The sequence below is a fragment of the Melospiza melodia genome, chromosome 1 (genome assembly GCF_035770615.1).
Source record: "Melospiza melodia melodia isolate bMelMel2 chromosome 1, bMelMel2.pri, whole genome shotgun sequence".
NCBI classification, from domain to species: domain Eukaryota; kingdom Metazoa; phylum Chordata; class Aves; order Passeriformes; family Passerellidae; genus Melospiza; species Melospiza melodia.
The window spans coordinates 160,974,826-161,002,128 of NC_086194.1; the positions used below are offsets into that span (position 1 = coordinate 160,974,826).

The 27,303-nt window shown below is 44.1% G+C and overlaps 1 protein-coding gene across 1 annotated transcript; it reads right to left on the reverse strand.

The window, feature by feature from the left end:
- Nucleotides 1–370: 370 nt before the first annotated feature.
- HAS2 (hyaluronan synthase 2) lies at nt 371–18,848 on the reverse strand. Its single transcript, XM_063173569.1, has 4 exons — nt 18,236–18,848; nt 9,044–9,670; nt 4,471–4,572; nt 371–2,479 (listed from the first exon to the last, which is right to left on the reverse strand). The coding sequence occupies exons 2-4, from the start codon at nt 9,668–9,670 to the stop codon at nt 1,547–1,549; spliced, it is 1,662 nt and encodes a 553-aa protein (XP_063029639.1). The 5' UTR covers nt 18,236–18,848; the 3' UTR covers nt 371–1,546.
- Nucleotides 18,849–27,303: the final 8,455 nt, after the last annotated feature.

Sequence of the window (27,303 nt, forward strand, 5' to 3'; positions counted from 1 at the left end):
CTCAATGCCACATTCCTTTGGCTGGTGAAGGACTGCAGAATTTAGTCCTGAATATTACTTCTCAAAACTATTGTCCAAAATAAATGTCCAGGACTGATTATTAGGCACCAAGGAAGTGATGCATTTGCTAAGGCTTGATGTTTTCTGATAAAAAAATTGGCTTCTTTTCTGGTAGATATGCTGTAGTCAAAAACAAATTATTGGGCTCAGTACTGGGGTCTGTATTACACTGGACGTCAGAGAAAGGGATATGTTTATTTTCTGTAAACTGTATGAAGGACTCTGCAGAAGTTTCATAGTACAACACACACATTTTGAAAATGTTGATAAGTTCTTCCTTCCCTGTTTATTTTTTTTTTTTTTTAATAAAAACCTGAACTCTTTGCTTGGTAGTAGTAGATTATGGACAGCTAGGACCATCAGTGAATTCAACAGCAGTTTCATGTGCCCAAGATTTTTCCAAGTCAGAAGTTTTGACTGCTCAGGTCCCATATAAAATCAGTGGGATGCTTTCCATAGCAATGTCTTTTGCAGTGGCATGGAGGCCTGCCTTGCTTTACGGTTTATTTTGCATGCCAGGGATATTAAGTTCTCAGTGGAGAAGCAAATTTCCCTTTTAAAATGTTATCAAAACAAAAACCCCAAATTGCACATATCTACCCCTTTGGCCTTTTTTTTTTATGCACAAATGTGTTTGTATGCAAAACCTGAAAATTTCACGCCTTTCCTAATAAATGTCTTAAAAGAGCACATTTAAATGCTTTTTCACAGAAACAACCATTCATTAGTTGCAAAAATGCAGAGAGACTTTTTATTCTTTCTGTTGTGAACAATACCATTTCAGCAGAAATTTGGGAGGAGAATGTATGATTTTTTTTGTCCCCAAATATATTAAAAAAGGCTAAAGAACAAAATGTTGGGGAGGCAGCTTTTTTTGGCAGATAGTAAAATATAAAATATGTGATTTAAAAAAAAAAGTTGGCTTAAAAATACACACACACAAATAATACAATAATATAAAAATACAGCTCAGCCAATGGCCTCTTAAAATTTACCTTTGGCATTACATTTGGCAGCCTAAAACAAAAGACCCTTCCTATAAACAGAACTATAAAAAAGAGAAGTTCATAAATTAGGTCGCAAGGGGTTGTACAGTCCTTTTCTTGATTCTCCAAACTCCCTTTCTTTCCGTCCACACACATAAGCATGACCAGTGAGGTATATAGAACGTAACACTGTCAGGCATATGCACAATAAAAAAAGTGCATAAACACAGAAGTTCTCCCCTTTTCTTGTGAACAGGTCGTAACTGTGTGGTTTGCGTCCTTCCCCCCCTTGGAAACAAAAAACCCTTTTTTTTTTCTTATTTTTTTCTTTTTTTTTTTTCTTTCCTTACTTTGGCAGGATGAAAAGGAACCCAGAGGAATATAAGTGTCCTATTCCCAGCAGCAGTGATCCATTTCCCTTGGCAACATATGTCTGATGCCACAGATACTACAAGGTCGTTGGGTTGCTTTACAACTCTGGGTAACTTCCCACGGAAACATCATACGTCTAGCACCATGTCGTAGTGTTGTTGCTCTTTCTTCCGCCTGCCACATTTGTTGATAAGAACCATGTACAAAGTCAAAAGCAAAACCCAGTAACATGCATAGAGTATTGTGCCAATGATGAGAACTGTCTGTTTTGACTCAGAAAATGGCTTTTTTGATTCCTTGTAAATAGTGAAAATTACGCCACCTAGGAGGATTGTAAACCAAATGGAGACTGGAATGAGTCCTATAAAATTAACTACAATGGTTTTCCTTCCTGATGTGCCCCACCCTGCTTTGTTTATCGTGGCAATCGCAAACATCTTTGCTGGCAGTAAACTTGACATGTACAACACTGAGTAGAGTGACATGAAAACCATCACAATGTTGCCCCTAAGGAAGCTGGCAAAGGAAGACTTTATCAGGCCAACTAACTGAACTGTCAACAGGAAGAGGAGAATGTTCCAGATTTTTCCCCTGTAGAAGAGCTGAATGACCGTGGCAATAAGGAAGAAAGGAAAGAATCCAGTGATTACAGCTTCATAGGTCATCCACAAATGGTGCTTGTGGAACCACATGGCATTGTAAAGCCACTCTCTAAAGTAGGATTTACTCCAGCGGGTCTGCTGATTCAGCCACCTGAGATACTCTATCGGCGTTTCCGTAAGGCACTTGGATCTAGCTGTGTATTTTGTTGCATAGCCCAGACTTAGCACTCTGTTAGTTAGATGCCTGTCATCTCCAAAGCTGCACTGGGAGCCCATAAACTCTTGATTGTACCAATCTTCCACAAATTCATGGAGTAAAGAGTTTCTGTACATTCCCAGAGGTCCGCTGATGCACTGCACACAGCCAAAGTAGGACTGACAGGCTCTTTCGATGTTAAACGCCATCCAGTATCTCACGCTGCTCAGAAAGGAGATCCAGGAATCATATTTGTTCAAAATCTGCAAAGTAAAAAAAAAGTTTTCCTTTTAGATGAGCTCTTAAAACAGAAAACATGCACATTGGATCATTAAGGAGTTTTCTGAGATTGGAGCACCATTAGATGAATTGTGATGGGAACCTCACTCCTGTGTTCAACTCATGGCAAACCCAGGAGCTACACAAACATTTCAGCCAGGACATTGACAGGAAGGGTGAGATGAAACCTTCAAATGTCTGTTTCACCAAGAGGTTCTTTTTTTCCTTGCAACTTTTCCTACTCTCCACAATGAAATTTCCTTACTTTCTGTCTCATCTTTCCTTCCCTTTTGCCCCCAGTTAGACCTTCCAGATTTAGAATTTACCAAGAAGAGCTGGTGAGTTCATGGCCTCCTGCTGGTTTCCTGCCCATACACATCTTTGGGGCTCACAGGACTCCTTCCAGTCCTCCCAAAACTATGCTGGAACATAAGAAAAGCAGAGCCCATGGTCTATGGTGTCTGCCCTACATTTTTGGTATCACAAGTCTGGCCTTAAAGGTTTAACCTTGAACTGTATCCCCATGTCTAGCATTCCTTGGAGGAGCAACCTGTCCTGTCTCTGCAGTACCAGCCTGTAACCTTGTCCTAAGCCATATGGTGATACTCCAGCAGAGCCTTCCTCAGGCCCACACAGATGTCTCAGTCTTTCTCTTCTGCACAGCCCAGCTGCACATCCAACCTGAACACTCAGCACATGCATGAGCGCAAGTAGATGTGCAAGTCTGTGGCTTCACATCCAAGTTCTCAACATGCACCTTGTGCCAGAGGATGTGACAAGGAAGTGTGTGGATCTTTGACCTTCTACAACTATAAAACATTGCCCTGCAACTAGAAAAATAGTCTTTTGCTCTAATGGTCCTAATTTCTGTCAGTTTTAATTCCAGAACATATTAGAAGCAGAAGGGCTTGCTGGGAGTATTCTGGAAAATGAACTGGGGGAAAAAAAAGCCCAAAGCCTTCATTCTGTCACCTTTCCTCAAAGAGGACACACATCCTTCCCAATGCAGATGCTTATGAACCCTCACTGCCACAGCTGAACCTGTCCTGCCTCCCTTCACTTGTACTCACACATGCCTGGAATTTCACATGCATGGGCTGTGTAGCCTGGTTTGTGGTCAGTCTAGAGCTCCAAAGCTATTCAGGTTTCTGTGGGAATCCTAATTTCTGCAGTTATGAGCCACATGCCTGAAATACTTCTGACTACTTGGGCATTCATTAGCAAGTTCTTGCTCATTTACATAGCTCTTTCTCCTCTGTCTCACATAAAAAGTCCAACGGAGTACAGGGGATTGATCTTAAGGCTAACAGAAATATTCATACACACTTCTCTTTACAAATTGCAGCAGAAGGAGTTGTTTCAAAAGGCACCACCAGCCTTTTGCTGTAGCAATCAGCAAAACTCAGTAATGCTGAAAATCCCCTGAAAATGGAGCTGGTCTGACTTGGAAGTTTTCTATTGCCCTGCTTGACAGAGATGGGAGACCCAGTAACACACAGAGTGCACACTGCAGAGCGTTTCTAAGTTATTTTTTCTTTTTAACAATCTTGGCTGCCAGTAGTAATATAATTGAAGTGCTTGAGGTTGCTGGACATGGCTATGGGACACCTGTTCTCAATTTCCTGCCCCCCTATAGCTTTTCTTTGGTACCTTGAGCAAGCAGCTATACTGAGAGACTCTAAGATGCCACAACAATCCTGACAATGCCAGTGCCCCCCTTTTCACATATTGGGGCAGAATATTATTTTTTTGCTTGCTATGGATGTTAAAACCATACAGTGCTCACATCCAAGAAGAGTTTCCAATCAATGGACAAAAAGGTTAAGGTATCAAAAGAGCATCTATAATGGCATATTATATATGCATATAATACATACACATATATTATGTTTAATGCTATTTCAGGCAGAGGAATCTATTGCAATGCAAATAGTTGCTGAAACACCTCTGTTAATCTGAAAATTGTTGTACTCACCTGCACATCACCTCCAACTCCTCCAACCATTGGATCTTCTTCTAAAACTTTTACCATCTCCACTGATGAGGCTGGATCAAGCATTGTATCTGAATCACAGACCTACAAGTAAGAAAAAACAAGAACAAAAATGGGTTAAGGAGTTCACTACAGAAGAAAATAAAAATCATGCAAGTGATTATAATGACTCTAAATGCATATTCTCCTGAATGCAATTAAATCTGACTTTGAAGTCTGCACTGATATTTCTGTTAAAGGTCACTTGTACCAGGCAGCAAGGCATAGTGCTGCACAAAACACAGAGCTTGTTAATGCTGTGCACACAAACAATCCTCTGTATCAGCTCCATTTGTTTTACTGGCACACTGGACTGGCTTCTTCGAGTAAGATATGGGGCACTGCAGAATAAGATGGTGTTTGTGGGTGTGCAGCAGATTCCTGTTCTACTCTGACATAGAATTTCTCTGCATCAGCTGCACAGTTGGAACACCCTGGTCAAATATTTCCCACTGCCATATGAGGGAAAGAGCGAGGAGTTAAATCCCAGGCACTTGTTATTAAAAAGAAAAAAAGCCAAGTAGGAGTCTGGGAAGAAACCTAATTGTTCTTTCACTCACAGAAGGGTTTAGCAATTAATGTAAAATATATATCTTATATTTCAGAAAAAACTCATTTTAATTTTAGATGCATGATGTATTACTACTAGTGCAGGGATTTGACATTTGATGTAGAGAAATTATTTGCTATTTTTCTCTGGCATTCTTTTAAAAAGATATGTAAGGCCAGAAGGTGCGAGTCCCGAAGTTCAGTACTCCAAAAGACCAAGGCAGAAGTAAATGACACACAAGGCATTTCAGCTACACAAACACTCCTAGTCAACTAAACACTGTGTACATTAGGAAATTGGCTTTCCCTTGGAGAGTAGGAGGAGGGCTCAGACAGGCTGGCTGGTCTGTGAGACAGCTGGCATTGCTTTCGTTTGCTCTGAGGAGAATGACTCGGGCTGCAGCCTGTTTAAAACAAGAGGGTGTCTCCTTGTTGTATTGCTGCAGCTGAAAGAACTGGCCACATCATGTGTGAACTCATTTCACAGACACCCAGGAACTGGAGCAGAGACTGTCCCAGAAACACCCCTCTGACTGACTGAATCCCACCCTAAAAATTCTCATACTGCCTCCAGTTTGTCCCCACATTGCATTCCTGTGACTTCAGACAGGGTTAGTAGGAGCAAGTCAGTGGCTCTGCCTAAACAGCATATCAAAACAGATTCTGCTGAGTCTTTGTAATGGGTATCCTAATTTTGGTGTCTTTTCATGCAAACTTTCAATTCAACCTAAGCCCTGTCACTCCAGGGGAGAGGTAACCTTTACATCTGCTCTATGAAGGGGGAGAGCACTGGGGCTTTGCTGTGGACCAGACTCAAGAGGAGAGGTTACCCAGGATAGTTGGACTGCATAGTTTGGGATGAGCTGGGACTCTGCCAACATGCTCCCCTCCATGCCCACTGAGAGGGGGCCAAGAGGAGAAAGGTGATGAAAGCTCTCATATCTCTGTCAGGATAAGAGCCACAAGCATCTCCAGCTCCCACTAACTTGATGCATCCATCCACAGCACCTTTGTATCCTGGCCAAGGCCTGACTCCAGCTTTAGTGGAAAGCTGTCTTCAGTGGCAGCACTGGGTGATAGAAAGGGAGCAAAACAATGAGGGAAAACAATGCCTATAGTTTTACTTGGGTCTTCCTGGACAAACCTGTTGCAGAGTGCTTTGCACAGCGAATCTGCAGTTTGCTGAATCCCCAGGGTGCTCAGGCAGTGACAGGCATGTCATTTCTAGTGACCATGAGTGGTGGGCTGGGATCAGTTGCCTCCCAGCCCCTCTGCTTTCCCTCCAGCACCTGCCACTTGAGCAGCTCCCACCCCATTAGATGTATTTACCTGTGGCAGAAAGGCCTGCCCATGAGCCACATCACTAATATATTAGGGATGAGGAATCCTGAAAACACTGGATTTTTTTAACAAAACACCATCACATGTCCTGGGCATGCTAGCACAGTGGGTATGTCTGGGTTTCTGGGAAAAATCTAATAAGCCATCATTTTCCATCTGGATGAGGTTTTTGCAGGTGAACAGAGGACACACCAGAGAAACACAGACACTTAGAAGCCCAAAAAAACACTGACAACTGCCTAGCCAGGGTGTGCCCAGGACAGCCCTGAGAGACAATTTCCACATAAGGGCTGAGTGACCCAAACATCACTGCTTTGGGTCACAGAGTCACATGAAAGGGACAACTGACCTTAAGGGAGCTGGTTTTTAGCTTGCTGTAGGCAGTGACAGTTTATCCCAGCTGCTCTGAGTTCAGACTGCACTACACTGTCCACACAGGCACATCCATCAAGCCAAGATGAATTGCACCCTGGTTGCCTCACAACTCTGCATTGATAATACCTGCCAGATTAACTCCTCCACCTGATTACCTACACACTCATAAACTCTTCTAGGATGGAAACAAGCCTTCAGAGCAGTTTGCAGTACTTAATGAGACACCACTACTGAGTAACAGCCCGTTATCTGCACTGGTCTGACTGTTTATGATTGCCTGTTCATAATTCCAGGGTGTCTTCTAAGAACTGTAAGGCTTACAGTCTTGAGGGTGGGCAGTGGTGCTGACTGGCCACTTTAAAAAGTGCTTAATCATTGTTGCAGACTGCTTAGCCCTTGAAATATAGGGCTTGTTTAAAGTAATTTACCCTGGGTCTCCCCAAAGGACCATTTGAAATATCTCAACCTTTAATTATTCATAAAACAGAGCCACATTTTAGCTGCATTTTTTTATGACTCTGCAGGAGCCAGGGCCACCAAGGGGCTGCATTTCTACTACAGATGTGACTGTAGATGTGACTGTGGCATCAGTCACCAATGCATACTGTGCTCACAGCAGCAGTACAGTCTGACAAATTCATTAGACCTTCTGAGCCAGGTCTGGAGTGTTAACTGAACAAAAATATCTCTTCTCTTTTCTGAATTTATGCTATGACTATTGAAATAGAAACATTTTTTCCAGGTTCCCTGAAAAATACAAGAGCTGAAATGAGGGAGGAAACTTGCAATGAATCTGCTTTCTCTCTGCCTTCTTTCTCTGCAATCCAGTATATCTGTGTGTTTATAAACCCATGCTAATAAAGAAAAATCAGCATTTTTATCCCATCATAGTTCCTCACAGCACAAAACCAAAGTGCAGACAATGGAGAGTTTAAGCCCATTGTTTTGAAAGAATAAATCAGTTTCAGTTTGGGAAGTGGTGGAGGATGGGTTTTAAATCTTGGCTTTACTTTCCTAGCTCCAATAACAGAGCAGTTCCTGGCACTCTTCACTTTCTGCCCCTCCTGTGCACTGAAGACTCGCTGCTCTCAGCCCAGCTCCTGGCAGCCCCTACAGGTCCCTGGGACACTGCACGTGGATGCTGTGCTGTGCAGAGCATGCACACACCCACACAAGGCTGGGCACAGGCCCCAGAAACACACATGGCTCAGCCATGCAGCTGCCCTGAGCCAGCAGAGAGCACCTCACAGGGAGCTGCTGCTCCACTGCAGGAGACTGCTGCATGCCCTGACTGTGGGAGAAGCTTGGAAGAACTGAGGGTGGTTCTTTAGGAAAATCATCTCCTATTCAGTGGGATTAGTCAAATGAGCCTTCTTGGCCTAGAATTCTAAGGAAAGGTCCTCAGTGTCCAGCCAGAGTATCTGATCCCACCCGCCTTCCTCCACACGTGACCCTTTCCCCTTCCCACAGTCAGCAGGGACATTTGCAGGAGCAAGGAATCCATGTAAGTAAGGCAAAAACATAGACAATCTTTCAGGGGATCCAAGGCAGCTGGAAAGAAATGTGCCTCTGCTGCTTTGGAAACAGGGAGAGAGGACCCAGCCTAATTCATTTTTAAGTGAGTAGTGTGTCATAAGGGCCTTAAAGGCCAAGTTGCAGTGAGTGAGGTAATGCAGCTGTAAGTGATGAAGCAAAAGCTCCTTCAGGCTTTAGCTGAAGAAATTTTCTTTCAAATCTACACATTGACCCTTTTATTGAATGCTCCACATGGCCTTCAAAGCCTTTAAAATATATCCCCATCTTTTTTACAGCTTCACCACTTCTCCAAGATATTCCCTAGAGAGACCAAATACCTGTCTGTCTGCTTGTAAATGGGGCCACTGACAAACTCACAAAATAAAGCCTCACCCGAGACCTTCACCCACAGGAGCAGAGATGGGGCTTTCAGGAGGTCATTGGCTTTGTCTGAAGCAAAGCCATTTGGATGAGGGCGCAGTACTGAAGGCAGGGGAAGGATTTCAGATTTCTCCAGTAGCTGGTACACAAATTTAAAACAGTCACAGATAGACTGGCCATTTTAAAAGGTAGCAAAATACCCTTTTAACGGTCAAGCTGTTTCCAAACAGACTGAAAGGAGCACTGTGTTCATCAGGGACTAGGATGGCCTCTAACATGCTGCACAAAATATACAAAAGCTGCTTTCTTTCCAAGTGTGTTTGAATTGGCACTGACCTGGTGCTCTAATACCTACCTGTACATAATCCACACTTCTCCCCAGTGCTTTGAATGCTGTGTACATTACTTCTCTTTTTCCACCCCATTTCTGCATGATGCAAACACTTTTGTTGGACAGGACCAGCTGAGATACGTGTTGCATGCTCTCTCTGTGAGACTCCTCTGTCTCACCAGGACCTTTGTCGTGGAAATTATTACTCCAGATATAAGTGGCACAACTGTCCCTACCCATGATTTCAGTGAAAATGTCCATCATGTAAACGTCGTCTTCTGAGTTCCCATCAATGACCATAACAACTTTAATTCCAGGGTAGGTCAATCTTTTTACAGAAAGTAAACATTTTCTTAAGTAGTCAGGATCTTCTTGATAGGCAGCAATACAAAGGGCAACTGTTTTGTTCAGTTTGATTGGAGTCTCTAGCGACCGTTTCATTTTCCTGTGCTCTAGGTAGGCAAACAGGCTTTGGATGATGAGATGTGATGCCAGGATAGCACCATAGAGTCCAAAGGAGAAGTAGTAGTTGTCTGTTTGGATGAACTGGTAGCCCACAATGTAAGCAGCGGTGATTCCCAGCAGGAGGGACACCCCGAAGAGTGTGGTTCCAAGTATTCTCAGGATGCATATAAACCTCTCACAATACATCTGCAAAGAAGCAGGGAAACCATTAGCAGAGCCACCACTTGCTGATATACGACATCATAAGGGGTGCACGTGGCTGCAACACAGATCTCAGCATCAACAGATACGCCCTGAGCTTCTAGCTCACAGACTCACTGCATTCCCTTGCCCAACTGAACCTCTCTTTGCAGGACTTCCCCCATGTAAAGTGCAATCCAAACAGACTTAATGTAGCAGAGATTATCTCTGCTACTCACAGTGCCCTCACAGAAGGTGCTATTTGTGTAGGATCTCATTTTGGCAGCCTGGGCTGGTTGGATAAGACTCTCTTGTCATATTATCCTGAGGAGGTTGGAGAAGGGGCTTTTGGGCCACCACTCACTTTGTATGGTCACAGGGGACTGGAACAGCTGAATGTCTGGGCAGCCCCTCCTCATCCCCCATCCATGTCACGACTGTATCCCACCCTGAATTGTTTCTGTCGCTTAGTTATGTTTGCAAAAATATTGGAAAGACATTCTTAAAACAGATGCCTGAATGTATTTATAATTTTTTAAACAGATGTCTGACTATATATATAATTTATATTTATATAATCAGACATGTGCTTTAAAAGGCCTTCTCAATACCATTGCAAAAATGCATTATTCATATACTTGTGTACATAGATACATGCACACGTAAGCATGAGTGTATAGGGGCTAAAGCTTAACTGAGATTAAGTCTGTGGAAAAAATATGCATAAATTTAACAGAGCCAACACTCCACCCTGGACTCAGAAATTCTCTAGGACATCAGCTGATTCTGATCACTTCTACATATTTAGCTTACCTGGCTGTTTCTAACCTAAACTCTGGGCTATGGAGCAACTGGCTGGCACGGAGGGTGCTCTGGTATTCTTGAAACAAATAAGCAGTATGGGCAGGCAGGCAGGTCGACTCTATTGGTACCTAAATACCTTTTCTGACAATCACATTACCCATTTTATGCAACGGCTTTCTCAGAATTGTAAGAAGTTAATGACAATATTTTCTGTCAAGAGATGCATTTCATGTGAAGGACATAAAACAGGTGATAACTGTTTAAGGCTAATCCAGCAAGTGTGTTGCAAGTCAATAAAACTCATGCTTGAATATTTTGCTGAATTAGGTCCTCTCAGAGTAAGAGATTTAATATTTGTGTTTTCTTGCTATTATTCATATTTTCCCTGCTGTTATCATCTCACTCATCTGCTGCTCATGTTTGTTTCACCATCTGTTGGCCGAAGTTGAAGTTGGAACAGGACTTCCTTACATCATATATGTTTTTAACTCTTCCTTGAAAAATGACTACCAAGACACAGCAGCATAGCTGTCATCAGCTATATATATGTCTGAAAAGCTACAGGCTTGGAACAAAAAAGTCAACACAGAATCACTTACAACATAAAAATAAACTAGGCAAGCATGAAGTTTGAGGTTACAAAGACTTTGTCTTTTTCCATTGGCTACTTAGGGTCTTAAATTTCAAGACAGGAGGAAGCCTCCTAAATGTATATTTGGAGGCACTGTTAAAGAAATCAGACCCTGGCTCTAGGACTTCCTTGAATACTTAAGGCTGGGCTCTGACAGGTGTTGTAATCATCCACCAGCAAAAGGGACCCTCCCTGTTCTGGCTGTCTGAAAATCTTTCACAGCAGGGGTCATAAGGATGCCTAACAAAAGACAGCTTATGCCTACCACCACTATAGGTGAATTGAAACTCAGTGCCCAAAATAGACTTGCTTTAGAAAACAGATTAAGTAATGGATCCCCTCTAGATTACCTCGAAGTAAAATAGTCCGTTTGTTTACTAATCCCTCAAGCATGCAAAATGTTACAAACATCAAGGTAAATGTCTCATTAATGGTGCACTTGTACTCTGCTTTCCCATTTGGGGTCCTAAAGTCTGCTTACATGAAGAATTATATGGCTGAAATAAACAGGATATACATTAAGATCTGGAGTGGCTACATTTGAATGACTATATATTGTAGCAGACATCTTTTACATTAATTTGCTATTGTTTTGCTCTACCTATGAAGTCCTTCTGCACAAAAGGAAAACAAACAAACAAAAACAAATTCTCTGACTTTATCATTACAGCACAGATCCTCTCCACTGCAAAAATCCAGTCTTTTAAGATCAAGAAATTATTTTCTGGTGTTAATAAAAGAACACTTCTTTTTCCTTTTCTCTGTCAACCTTACAAAAATAAAAAGTGTTTTGATCTAAATCCGTGGCTTTCATCAAAGAAATTTTCCCCTTTGTATGTGCAATTGAGGGTTTTATGTATAGTCTTTTAAATGACTGAATCTCAGGGGAACTGGAAAAGTTGCTCAATAGTCTCAAGATTTAACACGAGGCATTGATAGCTTGCCCAGCAGAAATGATCTTTATCAAATTTAACATGCCCAAACAATAGCAAAGAAGCCAAAAACTCTCCACCCATCTCCAAGAATTAAGCCAAGAAGTTAAAAAGGAAATGATGCTTGTACAAGTCTGGGACCAAAAATGAACTGCTGAATCAAATACTGATACTGAGGCTAGGCAGCAGCTGCTTCAGAGACTTTCAGATCAGACAGTGCTGTTATGAGTATCTAGCCTGGCCTGACACAGTGAAATATAATAATTCTACCCTGCAATTTGGGCACCTAAATCCCTTACAGGCACCTTCACCTAACCCCATGGAGCTGAACCCAGTATGAGTTTTACACAGCCTCCAGCAAGCAGACCCAAGGTTTGCATGCACAAGGGGAGTGTATGCAAAGAGCCTTCACAGTCTACCACTGAGCAATTTGTTGTTGTGATGCTTCAGCTCTTTCCTTTCAGGAATGAGCTGAGCAGTGCTCACCAGCCTATCTTGTAGAACTGCAATGTGAAAGCCATATGCTAAATCCTGATGCTGTGCAGGCTGCTGCTGATTCAGTCACACATTTTGATTCACAAAGCAGTGCCAAGTATATGCATGCCTTGTAGTGATTGTACAGTAGCAGGCAAGGAGAGCCTTTCTTTGGAGGCTGCTATGGAAAAGCATGACCAAGAAATGAACCCTTGCATGTACTTGACATCAGAGTCCACCTGGTGAACTGTTTGGCATTGTGTCTCTTGGCATCCTGATAAAGCCAAATATATATACAAGAAGAATATATTCCCCTTTGTGATGAAGGGGAATTTTCATTTTATGAACAACTGGCATAACTAAAATTGTAGTATTCTAACAATGCTTTCATGAAAAACATCCGGTTAACAAATGACTGATACACAGTACATCTAATGATTGGGGTATTGACTGTAGCACTAGAGATCACACTCCTTTCTCACACTGAATAATGCCTTAGATCTCAAATTAGAAGAACATAGCAAAATATGCTTCAGTTTTCTCTATTCTGATAAATATTTAGACTAGTGTTTACTGTAGTTATGGTACCTAAATCTAAGTTTAAGATCTAAGATCTAGACCCCTGACTGAAAGTCAGCAGGTTCTTATGTTTTGTTTTGAACTGGGTCTTTACTCAGCAAAGAACACTGGTGACTTCCATGGTAAAGTACCAATTTTTCTTCCTCCAAAATCCTGTGGCAAAGTTCTTCCACGTGGCTATTAATCAGCTTTCATGCATCTCTGAGAGTAACAGGGCCTGAAGATAATTTATCCCTTTATGAAGTCAGGAGGCAAAGAGTCAGAAAAAGCTTATTTGTTACTAATACTGAATAGAGGCAAATAGATATCCAGAAAACCAATGTGCACTGGTGCCAGAAGATATCAATATTATCTGCAGCCTGTTCAATTTTGCACCCTCTGTTGTGGGATACATCTCACTACATCATCTCTCTCAGAAATCCCCTCTCATACAACACTCAAACATTGGCACACAGTATTTCTGGGTAGCTTTTCCTCAGAAGATTAAAAAGCAAGAGAGGGAGACACAGAAAGTTTGCACCTAACATGATTGAATGATTTGGAAGGTTGACAGAATTATCACTTAGTAATTCCAAACATCTGAAGACATTTAGAAAAACCCTAACCATAAGTTACAAAAGCCAATATCTACCCAGGAGGCAGTAATAAAGGTTTGATCACAAATGTGCTCATTCTGTCCCTGTACTGGGCCTGGCTGAGATGGATTTTTTCCCCATAGCCCTCCAAGTGCTCTGCTTTGTGCTGGTGGCTGGGAAGGTGTTGCTAATGCAGCAGTGTTTTGGCTACTGCTGAGCAGTGCTCCCAGCATCCAGGATGTGTCTCCAACTTTTTCTCCCCCACCAATATGCTATGGGTGGGCCAGGTCCTGGGAGGGAACATAACCAGGACAGCCGATGCAAACTGACCAAAGGGATATTCCATACCATGTGACACCTCAGATAAAAAAGCTGAAAGGAGGAGGGGGAAGCATTTGTTATGATATTTGTTTTTCAGTACTGAAGCCCCCTTCCTGGGAAGTGACTGAACATCATCTGCTGATAAGTAGAAGATAAATCTTTTGTTTTTGTTTGTGTCATGCACAGCCTTTGCTTTATCAAGTTGCCTTTATCTCAACACACCTGGAGTTTTGCCCTCTTTTTTTCTGCACCTACATCCTGCTGAGGAGGACAGTGATAGAGCAGTTGGGAGGCACCATGCAGCAGGCCAGGGTCAACTCACCACAGTCCCCTTCACTTTTAAAGGTTACAAAGAGCTATGGCTTTCTCTACACATCAAGGGCTGTGGTCACATCAGCAAATAGTGCAATACCACACCAACAGATCTGCAAAGAGGAACACCTGGTGCTGAGGACCTAACTCCACCCTCCATACATTTCTGTGCTTTACTCTGAACTAAGTATAGTCAGACCCAATGAATAAAAACCTGATAAGTGTCTTCCAGAGGTACACCTTGCAATTAGTTTCATTCAAGAGGAATCCAATTTGGGTGTCCAGTTACTGCTATGCAATACAAACTCAAGCAATTTTGTTGAAGGAGGGACACTTGTAGCAGCAGCTTCCATAGCACCTTCTCATTGAAAACAAATTGATAAGACAAATCAACCTCACATGTGAGATCTGCAGATCAGATTTGTCTGGAACCTTTGTGGAAACCAGAAGTGCTGAGCACAGAAAACCTTTGAAAACATCTCATTTTTACATGCCTGTATGGAAGCTGCATTCTTAAATATCTATTCAACCTTAGTGCTGAGGCTTTGAATTCAGCAAAGCATGTAAGTGTGTCATTAAAGATAAGTGTGCACTTAGGTATTTTGCTGAAGAGGGAAATCAGTGTATAATTTATCTTGCAGTTCTGTAGTAACTGCAAGATAATAAGGCATAAAAAAATCTTTCTCTGAAAATATGCTATTTCTGGGACACTCAAGGTAAAAATGCAAGTATATTTTGACAAATTTACTGTAGAGATTAACCTCCCTTATGAAGGTTGTTTCATATGTCAATGCTTAACCACTGCATTTCTTACATTAGGGAATCTAAGAGTGGATCAGGGCCTTGAAAATTTCAATTTCCTTCCAAGTGTTGTCATTCACCTGTTGGGTAACCTTAAATAAGTGAATTCACCTTTCTCTGTCACAGCTTCCTCACCTGTAAAATGGGGATCATGATCATGCACAAAATTTTTGGAGGGCTCCATAAGGCTTAGGTTACTCTTTTTAATGCTATATGAGATCCACCTGTTCTCTACTTCCATACAACTGGTTTTAGTCAAAAACTCCAACAAAAACCAACACCCCCCTTGCTATTTTCCTTGCCTGTATTCCCCTGAAAGCATAGTCTGTGGGGATCTGTCTGTAACAAACATGCAAGTCTAACTCAGCAGGAGGCCTGAGAGCAGTGAGGTGGGCACCATAAAAGCCAGCACACACAGCTTTAAGTGCATACCAAGGGCTGTTTTGCACACAACCAAAGGAAGAATGAAATCTTTATAATCCTTAATACCTACTTCCTTACTAATGACAATGATAGCACTGGCTGCCACAGAGCTGCTGCTTCAATGACAGAGTGTGTCAGAGTGCACGTGTGGATCTGGGCCTGTATACACTCTCTGGGAGTACATGGTGTTTGAGGCTTACAATTTCTCAGACAATATTTAGACTCATTATTAGGCTTATTTTGTTGGTAAATCAAATCATATATCATTGGAGTACAAATGATTCCAGGTAGATATTAATCACAAGCATAAGACAGCCGTCCAGACTCCCTCTTCTATTCTACAGCCTGAAGAGAGGAAAGTGAAAAGTTATGCTCCATCTGTACACCTTTATTACAACACAATTACCATATCTGGAACATTTGGTTATTTGTAACTTCCAGATTTTGTTATGCTATTGATCTGGAAAAGGCTCACATAAAACTAAAGTTAACTCTGAGGTTAAATTTCAAGTAAAGAACAGGATTACTGATGATGGCAAACTCCATCTGTATGCACAGGCTTTGATCAGCAAATCAACAATCTCCTATTTGTTCAGTGTATGTTTCCTACTAAACTGCTCAAATTTAATCTCTTACAGATTTAAATAACCAATGTGGAAAGAATTCTGTGGCTGCAGGTTGGATTTGACCCTCGTGTACACAATAATACACTAGTTGTTAAGAAAGAAAACTTACAAAAAAATCTCCAGACAAATGCTCCAAGAAACGAAACAAGAAGTAAATCATACTTCTACTCAGATATTTTGGATTGTGGGTAAACAAAAATCTAGTTTAGAAATGTTTTCTGGTTGCTGGTTAGAATACTTTGCTGCTCTATACACTAATCTTGAATAGCAAAAAAATGGAGCAAATACACTTCCATGTCACAAATATGAAGACTTGAGTTTTTCCTAGTGAACTTGCCTGAAAAACTCCACTGAATCCAGTAGAGCAGTTCTTCCTACTGGGAAAAACTTTATCTGAGTTTTTCTATGCTTGGATACAGGGTAAGAAAGATTTATTACCCTTATCTAGTCCTCAGAATAACCCTCAAGGAACCCATATTACACACAATGTGAGCTTTCAAAAAAGTGCATGGGTGCCAATGGAAAAATGATCCCAAAGGCAGAAGACTCTGAAGCAGAGCAAAACATGGAGAAGCAGCTGTGCCCTAAGAGATATGGGGTCACTGCAGCCCTGCAGAATCACAGAACCCTTGGGGTTAGAAGGGACCTGTGAAGATCGCGGAGTCCAACCCCCCTGGCCAGGTATGGTCACCTAGAGCAGGTGACCAGGAACATGGCCAGGTGGGTTTGGAATGTCCCCAGAGAGGGACACTCCACGAGCTCCCTGAGCAGCCTGTTTGGTGCCCTGCCGTTCTCAACGTGAAGAAGTTATTCCTCCTGTTGAGGTGAAACTTTTGTGGTTTAGTTTAAGGCCATTGCTCCTCGTCCTGTCGCTGGGCACGACCGCAAAGAGTCTCGCACCGATCCTCTTGGCACCCGCCCTTGAGATATTTATATTCATTAATGAGATCCCCTCTCCGTCTTCTCTAGACTAAGACAACGCCCATCAGGAGTGTTGTACTACAAGGGGATCCTCTCGGGGCCAGGAAATGGGGTAAATTCCCTCCCAAGGGCCAATGCCCGCTTCTGCCAGCATCGCCATGGATGCTGCGTGGCGAGGCTCTGACCAGCAGGCTCTCTCTGTGTCCGAGACACGCACCGCGGCTCCCAGAGGAGCCGAGCGGGGCTGCCGGGGACTGAGGGCTCTGCAGCGGCCAGAGGCGCCGGGCCCCGCGCTGGCCGCGGGCTGCACACGGAGCGGGGGAACCCCGGCCCGGCGCCGCGGCCGCGATCCAACGGGGCGGAGCGGCGGCGTCACCGGGCGGGCCGGGGATCCCCGCGCGGCCGCGTCACGGACCCCGCCCGCGGGAGCGACCGGGCCCGGCCGTGCTGGCGCTGCCGTCGCCCCCCGCTGCCGCGGCCCCGGGGCGGCCCTCCCCCGGCCGGGGCGGGCCCGGCGCGGGGAGCTCCGGGCAGCCCCCGCCCCGCAGCCCTCGGCTCCCGGCCCTCCCGCGGGCAGCCGCCCTCCCTCCCTCCTTCCCTGCCCTCCCTCCCCGCGCTGCGCGGCGCCCGGGCGGCTCGGCAGCGCTGGCCGAGGCAGGCCGTCAGCCCCACGCCCGCCGCCTCGCCTGCCTCCCCTCAGGGCCAGCCCTCCCTCCGCTGCCGGCGCGTCCCCGCCCGGCCCTGGATGCAAAGGCGAGGGGAGGGAAGCCGGATCGGGCTCTGAGCAGGTCTCGCCTTCCCCGCTGCGATCAGCGGAGCGGCTGCCCAGCCTGTGCTCGATTTTGTTCTAATTTCAGAGGGTTTATGAGGCGGTAGGGGTTTTTTTTTGGCTTTTTGAGGTGGGGATTTCCCCCCCCCCCCCCAGATCCTGAAGCTCAGCAATGTCTTAAACGGATTACACGGAGGAGGGGTTGAAGCTGAAAACTCCATTCATCCTCACGGCGGTTCTATTCATTGCTGAAATAGGTGTAGCGTAGGAGCCGGTAAGATCCTCCCCCAGCCCCACTCGTATTTTGGGGATCTGTTCCAGCTTTCCTCCCTGGAATAGTGGGGATGGGAGGAGGGGGTCTTCTGCTCTTGAGCTGACAGAAGCATAATCATAAATCACCTACCTTGTTTGTCCTTCTGTCCTTTGGTCATAGAGGGGCTCCAGCCAACTGTGTGGTCTCACGTACCGTTGCTCCCGCTGAATAGTTTCCAAGTTTGAGGTAAAAGAACAAATCGCACTTTTCAGGGACTTAGTAAGACGCTCAGAAATAAAAAAATAATTAAAAATGAAAATAATAAAAAAAAAATCGTGTAAGGCTATTCAGTCCTACTCATTTTCTCCCACGTGTTTTCACAATTATCGTGCATTTGTCTTTCTCTGCTTCAGTTTCTAGCTCGAAAGTTGTGGGATTTTCCCCCAAATAATAGTAATAATTATAATAATAATAATTAAAAAAAGTTAGAAATAATAAATTAGGAGTTAGTTTCTCGTGGTCGAAGCTGAAGATCTTATTTCAAACCCGGCTAGCCAGGAGCCTGGAGAAGTTGCAAGGCAGTGTCTGAAAGTTTGAGAGATCAGCATCAGATAAAGTCTCTTTGGTGATACCTTGCTACTGCCCGAGTAACTGTTTCAATGAGGTTTCTCAGCAGCAGCAGCAGCAGCAAACGGGTAATATTTTCCAGACGTCTTTTTCTTTCCTGCTGCTGCTTTTCTGCCTCTTCCACGTTATGGGGTCTTTTAACAAGGGAGACTTGACTTAATAGGCGGAGGATGGGAAGAAGGAGGGAACTCCTGTAAGGAGGAAAAAAAAAAAAACCCAACCCTCCCAATTGCCATGATCTCAGCCAAGGACCAGTTCAGCGCCAGGAATTTAATTAGCCAAGTTGCAAATTTTTTCAGAGAAATACAATACACATATGTTGCCACCAACTGGTTTCCTCTTCGTGCCCCGCAGTTGGGGGAACCCCCCACCTTCCCCACTCCCTGCATCCTTGGGCTTGGGGTGTGGGATTCGTCCCTCCCACAGCCACTATTCGGCTGGGACAGTTGTTACTCCTGCTGGTTTTTATTAATAAAGGAATTGCGTCTATGAATGGATGAACTTCACAGCTTTATATCCTGCTTTACCCGTTCACTCTCGGGAAGATTTGTTGTAGTGAATACCCAAGGAAGCTCCCACTGATATTCATACCCATGCCTCTTGTGTTAAAACAAGCTGGGAAACGTGTTAGGCCGTTTAAAAATTGTAAAATTGTGCTGTGGGCTTTGTTTTGGTGTTTTGGATTGGTATATTTCTGGTGTGGGGGTGATTTTTTTGGTCTTGTTTCGTGATAAGTCAGAAGTGTTAATTCTGTCGAAGGTTCCCGGTTAGCCAGGGGCACCAGCAGCTCACAGCACGCCCCATTGCCGCTTGCCGGCCGCTCTCCCTCGCTCGCTGCGGCTCCGCTCTGCTCGCAGGGCGGCTTTCCCGCTTTCCGCCGCCCTTCCCGGGCAGTGCCCCGGGCGCGGCGCTGGGTGGCGCTGTTGGGGCGGCGGAGCGGCGGGGCCGTGCCCCGGCCGGGACCCGCGGCTGTGGCGGCTTCCCCTGCCCCCGCGCTGAGTGCTCAGGGACCGCAGAGCTCGCCGCTCTGGGGCGTCCAGCCCACGAAGGGAACCGTACCCAGACACCGTTGGGAAATCCGGAGATGACTCTTGGCCGAGTTATCGCCCCTCGTTACCTTCTGGTGTGGGAGAACTCCGGAGCGCTCTGGGGGCTTCTCGTGTGCTGTAAATGGTGTAAAGCCGGTGGTTTCCTCGGCTGGAGATTTTTTGAGTACCTACTTCGGAGAAGTGTTACATTTACAGGTGTGTTCAGTCACTGCCACGGGGGAGTGGCTTTAGGATGTGCATTGAAGCCGAGCTCCCTGAACCATCACTGTCTCAAATAACAAATCTGATGCTAGTTTAAGCCAGAGTTTTGTGGGCAGTTTTAACCTAGCATTGCCAGGGAAAGCAACTCTTTCACCCTCCTCCTCACTGTCCCTTTTTTTATGTCAGGAGAACTGTCCTAGGTTAGAAGTTTGTTTGGGGAGAGGGAGCAGTAATAAAGTAAGAAATAATTTGGGCTGGATGAAGACAAAACAACTGCTTTGGCAACAGTCTGGCTTTTGGTGGTTTACAGTGTCCTTTAAAGTACAGCACGACTTAACAAGCATAGACTCTATCGGGGCTTTCAGGTATTCCTTCCTCTCAGACCTTCCTCCCATGGCAGCTCCATTCCCATACAGTAACCACCTCCAAATCTGTGTCACAAACCCTTCAGATACAGAGCCCTGCACACCTCTGTCATCAGGCAAGGGACATATGGCACTGTCTGCTGCAAACAGGGGCAGAGGGCAGAAAGGTGTCAAGAGGGCTACTTGATCCCCTCTCCACAGGAGCCACCCTGATAGCCAAGGATCTGGTGGCTTATAACACTATCACAGAATCACAGAATGTTCAGGGTTGGAATGGACCTTAAAGATCATCCAGTCCCAGCCTGCCCTACCATGGGCAGGGACACCTACCGTGAGACCAGGTTGCTCAGAGCCCCATCCAGCCTGGCTCTGAACACTGACAGGGTTGTGGCAACCACAATCTCCAGTGCCTCACCACCCTCACAGTGAAAAATTTCTTCTTAATATGTAACCTAAATTTCCCCTCTTTCAATTTGTACCCATTGCTCCCTGTCCTATCACTGCAGTTCCCAATGAATGATGAATGTCATTTAGGCAAGGGCTACATCAGCAAGCTCTGCTACTGTTGTACACATAACCAAGTCCTTGATGTCTGTGTGAGTCCTAAGGTGTGATTACCTGGCATCAGACTTTCTCTGGCACTGTCAGAGGTGAGAGAGGATTAGCACAGGTGTCCCTAGTCCATCCATCCATGGCTACTCTCAACACTGTGCCTTGGGGAACTGGTGTTGCCTGCCTCGTTTGTGTTCCTTGGGCACTTGGTGGCCTTGTCATGATTCAGGGATATGGATGTCCTGAACAGGGGACTTCATGTCTAAGATAATTTCTGAAATGAGGTTTCAGGGGGAGGATGGGTTTGTATGGTTTGGTTAATAACTAAATGTTGCAGATTGATTTTTTCAAGTGAACGTGACTCTGTTATAAATGAAATATCTTTTTTGTTTGCTTATTTGCTTGGGGGTTTTTGGGTTTTGGGAGGTTTTTTTTTTTTTTGGTTTTGGTTTTGTTTTTGTGGATTTTGTTGGGTTTTTTTATATTTCACTTTTTAATAGTTAGAATGCACATTACTCTGGAAGTACACAGTATCCCACTGGCTTAATCCCACGCTCCTTAGGTTTGAACAGGGATCAAGAGACAGCAGTTGAGGCACAAATCTTGGTGCAGCAATAAGCAGCACTTAAATCACACCAAAACTTTGATTTAGAAAATGACATAATGGGAATGGTGAGTCTGTCATGTCTATATCTGTTTCCTTCTCAGCCATAGCTCATGTTGTGTGTCAGGGCAAGTGGGATAACGTAGGTCGGGAAGTTAGCTTTGCCTACCGGGAAGGAATTAAAAGTAGGAGGATATGATTAATGCCAATCCACACAGTGCTATAGAAACCAGATGTAGATGTGTTTCATTAGAAGTATATCACATCTATATATATATATGTTATGTTATGTCTACATGGTTACCATTATCAAACAATCCTGGCTCCTAATTGTGATTTACACTCACAAGCAGTGAGGAGAAGGGAGTTCTTGGCTGTCACTGTCCACAGGCATAGACTGTCACCAACCATAAAGAATAATAATAATGAACTAACCTGACTTAATCTTCTAATGAGGCAATGAGTTTGTTAGAGAGAGGTCAGACAAAATATGTTTTGGGGGAGATTAACACAGACCATGGTTGAATAAATTGGTTACTGCAGAGTAAATTAGTGGATGAATTGATGGCATGTAAGCCACTCTTCAGGAGCTATTGAGTACTCACTTTTACCCTGAGGGAATGGCTCCATGTGCATTTTTCCTCTCTCTTCTTTCCTTTAAATATGTGAATACTCACCCCCAGCACACACACGTGCTTGGGCCAGCAGAGTTTGCAGTGCACCTCTCACCCCTGCAGTGACCTGTGCTGCAGGCAGCTGCAGAGCTCGATGGCCATTCCCTACGTGCCTGTGTGAGCTGGCCACGGAGGGAACGGGGCTGCTCTGCAGTGGGAACGAACAGGCAGCGCTGGCAGCCAGCAGGACTGCCCTCAGCAGCCCCTTCAGGAGTTGCCAGGAACACAGGACAGGTGTGGTCCCCCAGCAGTGGCTGCTGAGGGCTGAGCCCACTGGGCTGAAGGCTCTTATCTTGCATTGTCTCTAAGGTAAGGATTTACACACACCCTTTTACTGCAGATCAGCTATTGTGTAGGGCTTATCAAAAAGAAAAGCAAGAAGCAGACTCTTTGCAATGCATAGTTGTCTTCAAGTAAGAAAATTAGAGAAAATAAGGATCTTTGTCATGTAACAATGAAAAGCTAAAACTGGAAGTTAGATGTATTCATGCTAGACAGAAGGCACATTTTACAGCAATCTTTCTTTAAAGTTATCTGAACGATGAAGGGGAGTGGTGGATTCCTGTGTTTTAAAATCCTCTGGATGCTTTTTTGGAAGCTACATTTTAGTTCAGTGAAAATTATTGGGCCCACTACAAGAATAACTGAATGGATTTCCATAACAGGCAGCTCAGACAAAGTGATCTAGCAGTTCCTTCCACCTCTAAACTCCATGCAGCTATCAACAACCAGACTGACACGTCAGGTGTGTTCCACACCTCTTGTCACATGTAGCAAATTCTGCTGGAAGTGAGAGAGTTACAGAAAGCCACCTCCCACATGGGTGTAAGTGAAAGCAGAATCATGCCCTAAATTATCATTTTATGGTGACTGAGAGTCCACTTGCAGATTTTAATATAAATATCATGGGCACTTTAAGGCTTATGAAGACTGGGTGTAGACAGACCAAACATTCTGTGGTTGTTTTCACCATATATAGAGCCATTTTAGAGGCTTTCAGTGTTCTGGGAATTTAAATCCAGGGTTATTTATATGCAAAGATTTACAGGGTCCAGCAAAAACCATTAGTCTTTAAAATTAAATAGCTCTTGCAAAATTGAAACTTTCCAACAATTTCTTTTTAATATAACAGGGAAAACCATGACTTGAAGCAAGTTAGAAGTTAATAGCAGGCAGGTTCAGACTAGAAACAAGTCATGCACATTTGGATGTGTCCAGAACTCTTGGCTAGAATGGACTGTGACTGTTAGCAAAAATGCCTGTCAGGATGGTTTGAAGTAATGGGTTTTAATGTGCAACCAGCATGGAGCAGAAGGAAAAGCAGGTCAGTTAGAGGTTTCTTTTGTGAAGTCTAATTTAAGAGAAATGACTTAATCACATGCCTATAGTCTAACGTGACAGTAGTGAGAGTCCAATTTAGAGTGTCTCAATGTTAAAGTAGAAACATTATATTCTGCAGGATGCACAGATAACACCACATGAAACAAAGGGCACATGCAGATAAAGGCAGATCTATACACAATGGCTCTGCTGGTGAATTGGACTGACCAGAGCCAGGCAGCTCTAGCTTGGCACATGTTCATCCACACAATTTCACTGCTGCCAAGCTCCTGGCAGGGCTGACCCTGACCAGTCTGGAGACTCTGACTATCCCTGAAGGGGACCAGGTCTCCCCTGGAAGAATGGCTGGGCTCTCATCTCCAGTGAGCTTCTCAAAGGATGGGGAAATACTCCTCTACATTCCCAGACACCTTCAGATGGAGAAACTGGAATGAGTTTAACACATGCCAGCATAGTGGTTTTTAGAAACCTCCATGACTGGTTGGAGGCAGTTGCCTTTATGAATCTCCCTTCTTCCTGGGCAGAGCACTGGAGTGGTGCAGCCAGTCACAGCCTGCTGGCAGCTTTGCCCTGGTCTCTGACAGCCTGGTGGGTGCAGGTGTCCTCCCAGCAGTGATGCCAACAGAGGCAGAGCAATTCCCATCCACCACGTGGGAACAAAGACACAGGGACCTCTAAAGGGCGTGGTTTTTATCATGACAACAACAATAATAAAATTTAAATATAACTGACATTAAATACAAATTTTAATTGACTTTAAATTTCCTTTGGAAAGAAATTTTCATTAACTCAAATAAAAAAAGAGTGAGTGAGGCTTTCCTAGAGTGTGTGAGATTTAGGCAGGGAGTTAGGACACCCCTTTTGTTCATTTTTAGGCTGCTCTTTTATCTGTTGCTGGTGCTTACCAAACAGTTCAATCAAAGTTGCCACTTAACCTAAATAATTACATGGTCTCTTGGTTACTTCCCACAAACACATATTGCAGATCAGTGTTAGGAAGGTGAATATGACTAAATTGATAGGCCCACCCTACCATCACCAGCTCCAAGAGAGATGGGTCACATCCTGCAGGCATCAGAGTACAACTGCCCCAGGAGACCTCAAGGAATGCAGCTGCACTCACACAAGTTAGAGGCCCATTTTTTGTCCATGTTATATGAGAATTCACCAGAAATCAGAGGACATATCTCTTATTCCTTTTCCTGGAAATCCCTCATCAGAGCATCAACTCTCAGTTAATGACACATTTTTCTTCAAAAGTAGCTAAAAATCAAGAGTGAAACCAACACTTGTGTGGTGCTGTGCGCCTCCAAGCTGGCTGAGCAGCATGGCCGTGTGGAAATTTGGCTGTGACATACAGTTTACCAAGGACCTCAAGATGGGACCCAGCAATTTTATGACAACACTAGCAATCAATTCCTGCCCCAGGAATCCGGATTTTTTTCCAGTCCAAATTCTTTCTTGCCTGGCATATACACTTGGGCCTTAGGAAGGGTGCAGGTTCTATTTTGTGGAATTCTCTGTCCTTCATGGATTTTCTTGGCATGTGGTCTGGGTTGAATATTGGCTTGCAGAATCCAACAGCTGAGCTGTTTGGGTTATTACATGGTCAGGGAGTCAGTAGCTGAAGATTTTTGCTCCATGTTACCCAAACATCCAGAATGTGTGAAAATGTCTGGCAGTGCTTCTTTGTGGAGCAGGAAATGAACCTGAAAAGAGCAGGGCTGCTTACAAATAACAAGTATCAGAGAGTACTAATGATCTCCAGCAGCTTCCACACAAAGCAGGTGAGAACTCGTCACAGACAAACACTTTTCTTGCTTTCCACTACAATTTGATTTGCACAGGCAACAGCCCTTTGACAAAGCTACTTTTGAATGTATGTGCTGATAACAAAGCAAACATGAGAGCAGTGACAGTCTGCAGACCCTGCTGATTCCTGGCTCTTCTGATCTTTCACTGAAAATGTTTTCTCTTCTGATTATGAGGGCAGATTTCAAAGACACAGCCTTATGCCTGTTGTCAGACTGAAGCCTTGATGATGAGGTCTTTCCCTGACCAAAGCCACAGGACTAGGTGACACATCAGAGCTACCAGTGAATTGACAGAGACCTATCTGGGAGTATTAATGTGCCCTGATGTAGAGTTCAGCTTTTCCTGCTGCTGCTTGCTGTGCTCTGAAGTGACATCAGCTCTCTGGCCTTTGTGGGGTGAAGTCTTTCTGCTGCTGGGAAGTGGAATTGTCCAGGAAGATACAAGGGTGGAAGCAAAGCAATGCCATGAGAAGACGTGAACTTCCATGAGCATCTGTCAGGGAGAGCTGTGACCCTTGCTACCCACTGTCCCCAGTGCAGCCTGCAGGCAGCCACTGTGCCTCTGACCCCCAGGCAGGGAACAGCCCCCCGGCAGGAGGGGAGTGGTGTAGGGACTGAATGGTTTTTCCAAGATCTTTCTAGAAAGTCTGCACCTTCCTGAAGTAATTAAGAGCTGTTGTGCTATGATGTGGACTGACTCTTAAAGGAGTTGAGAGGCTAAAGAGACATCCTCCCATTGCATCTTCCTGTGCTCCAGTGAGTGGATTTTCCTCACTGTGGCTGGAGGACACACAGTGATCTGGCTATTAAGGTGACTCTGGTGCTCCTGTCGTGTGCCTCTTTCTAGATGTTAAACACAGCTTACACTACTGATTTTGTTACACAATGGATTGTGCAGGCAAACACACAATATAGCATAATAAATAATCATTTAGGTTGGAAAAGATCTCTAAGCCCAACTGTTAACCCAGCACTGCCAAGTCCACCATTAAATCATTATTTAAACAGTCATTTTGCAAACCCTCATATTCTGTGACCAGTGGTAAAAGATGCCATTGTCTATCAGCTATATGTCTGAAACTCTGGGTCCTTCTGGACTTGATACTTAAAAAGTATCTTGTGTGAAAGTACCTTCTGGAGAGGCCCATGTCCTCCCATAACATTTAATGTCACCTGCAGAGGTTTTAGCTTTCTGAGGTCAAGAAAGATTTTTGTTGTCATTGTTTTGTTGTTTTGTTTTGTTTGTTTTGTTTTTCTTCTTTTAATATGCTCATCTGACAGCAGGTCAGACTGTCCCAAGCCAGGGAGGATGAGCTTAAGGCTCTAGTCTGGTCATGAGAACACAAACCTTAACATGACCCTTCAGAACCAGTGGATAGACTCTAATTAATTTCATTTACTAGAATAAACACAGACATGATAACATATTAGGCATATGATTGCTGGGAATTATGTTACAGCAGCTTAAGATCTTGCAACTTATCACTTGACCCTATCAAACACATTTATTCAGGCCATGCTAATCTATTTTTGTGCAAATGCCTTAGCAATTTTGGTGTGGGGTTTTTTTTGGTTTTTTTTGCAATGGGTTTGAGCTTATCATATTCTGTGACTCAGATGAGTATGCACCATAAATTCCAGCATGCACAATCCTACATGCTTGAAGCAAACAGATACAGCAGACACGAGCCCCTTTAACACAGATGCAGTAAGGTCTCAGTCCCTCTGCTAGTCCTGCAAGAGTCACCAAGCCTTAACAGGCTCATTTCTCTCACTCTCTGCTCTCTAATCCACAGTACTGATGGATTTGTTCTGCATATTGCAAGAAATATTTAAGTATATCCATGACTTCAAGACTAAAATCTAAGGTATAGATGTATAAAGAAGGACAGATAAAATCTCTTTACAAAAATCTCTGGATTTTGTAGGTTGCTCAGTTCTTCAGGTCACTGTCCTGCTGATTGCCTTTCATTAAAACACCCTGGCAGCAA

Coding starts and splice junctions, on each gene's coding strand:
- HAS2 (XM_063173569.1), bottom strand. CDS start 9,670: ATGTATTGTGAGAGGTTTATATGCATCCTGAGAATACTTGGAACCACA. Junction 4,573..9,043: donor GAAGTGTGGATTATGTACAG/GTAGGTATTAGA, acceptor TCTTACTTGTAG/GTCTGTGATTCAGATACAAT. Junction 2,480..4,470: donor GAGTTGGAGGTGATGTGCAG/GTGAGTACAACA, acceptor TTTACTTTGCAG/ATTTTGAACAAATATGATTC.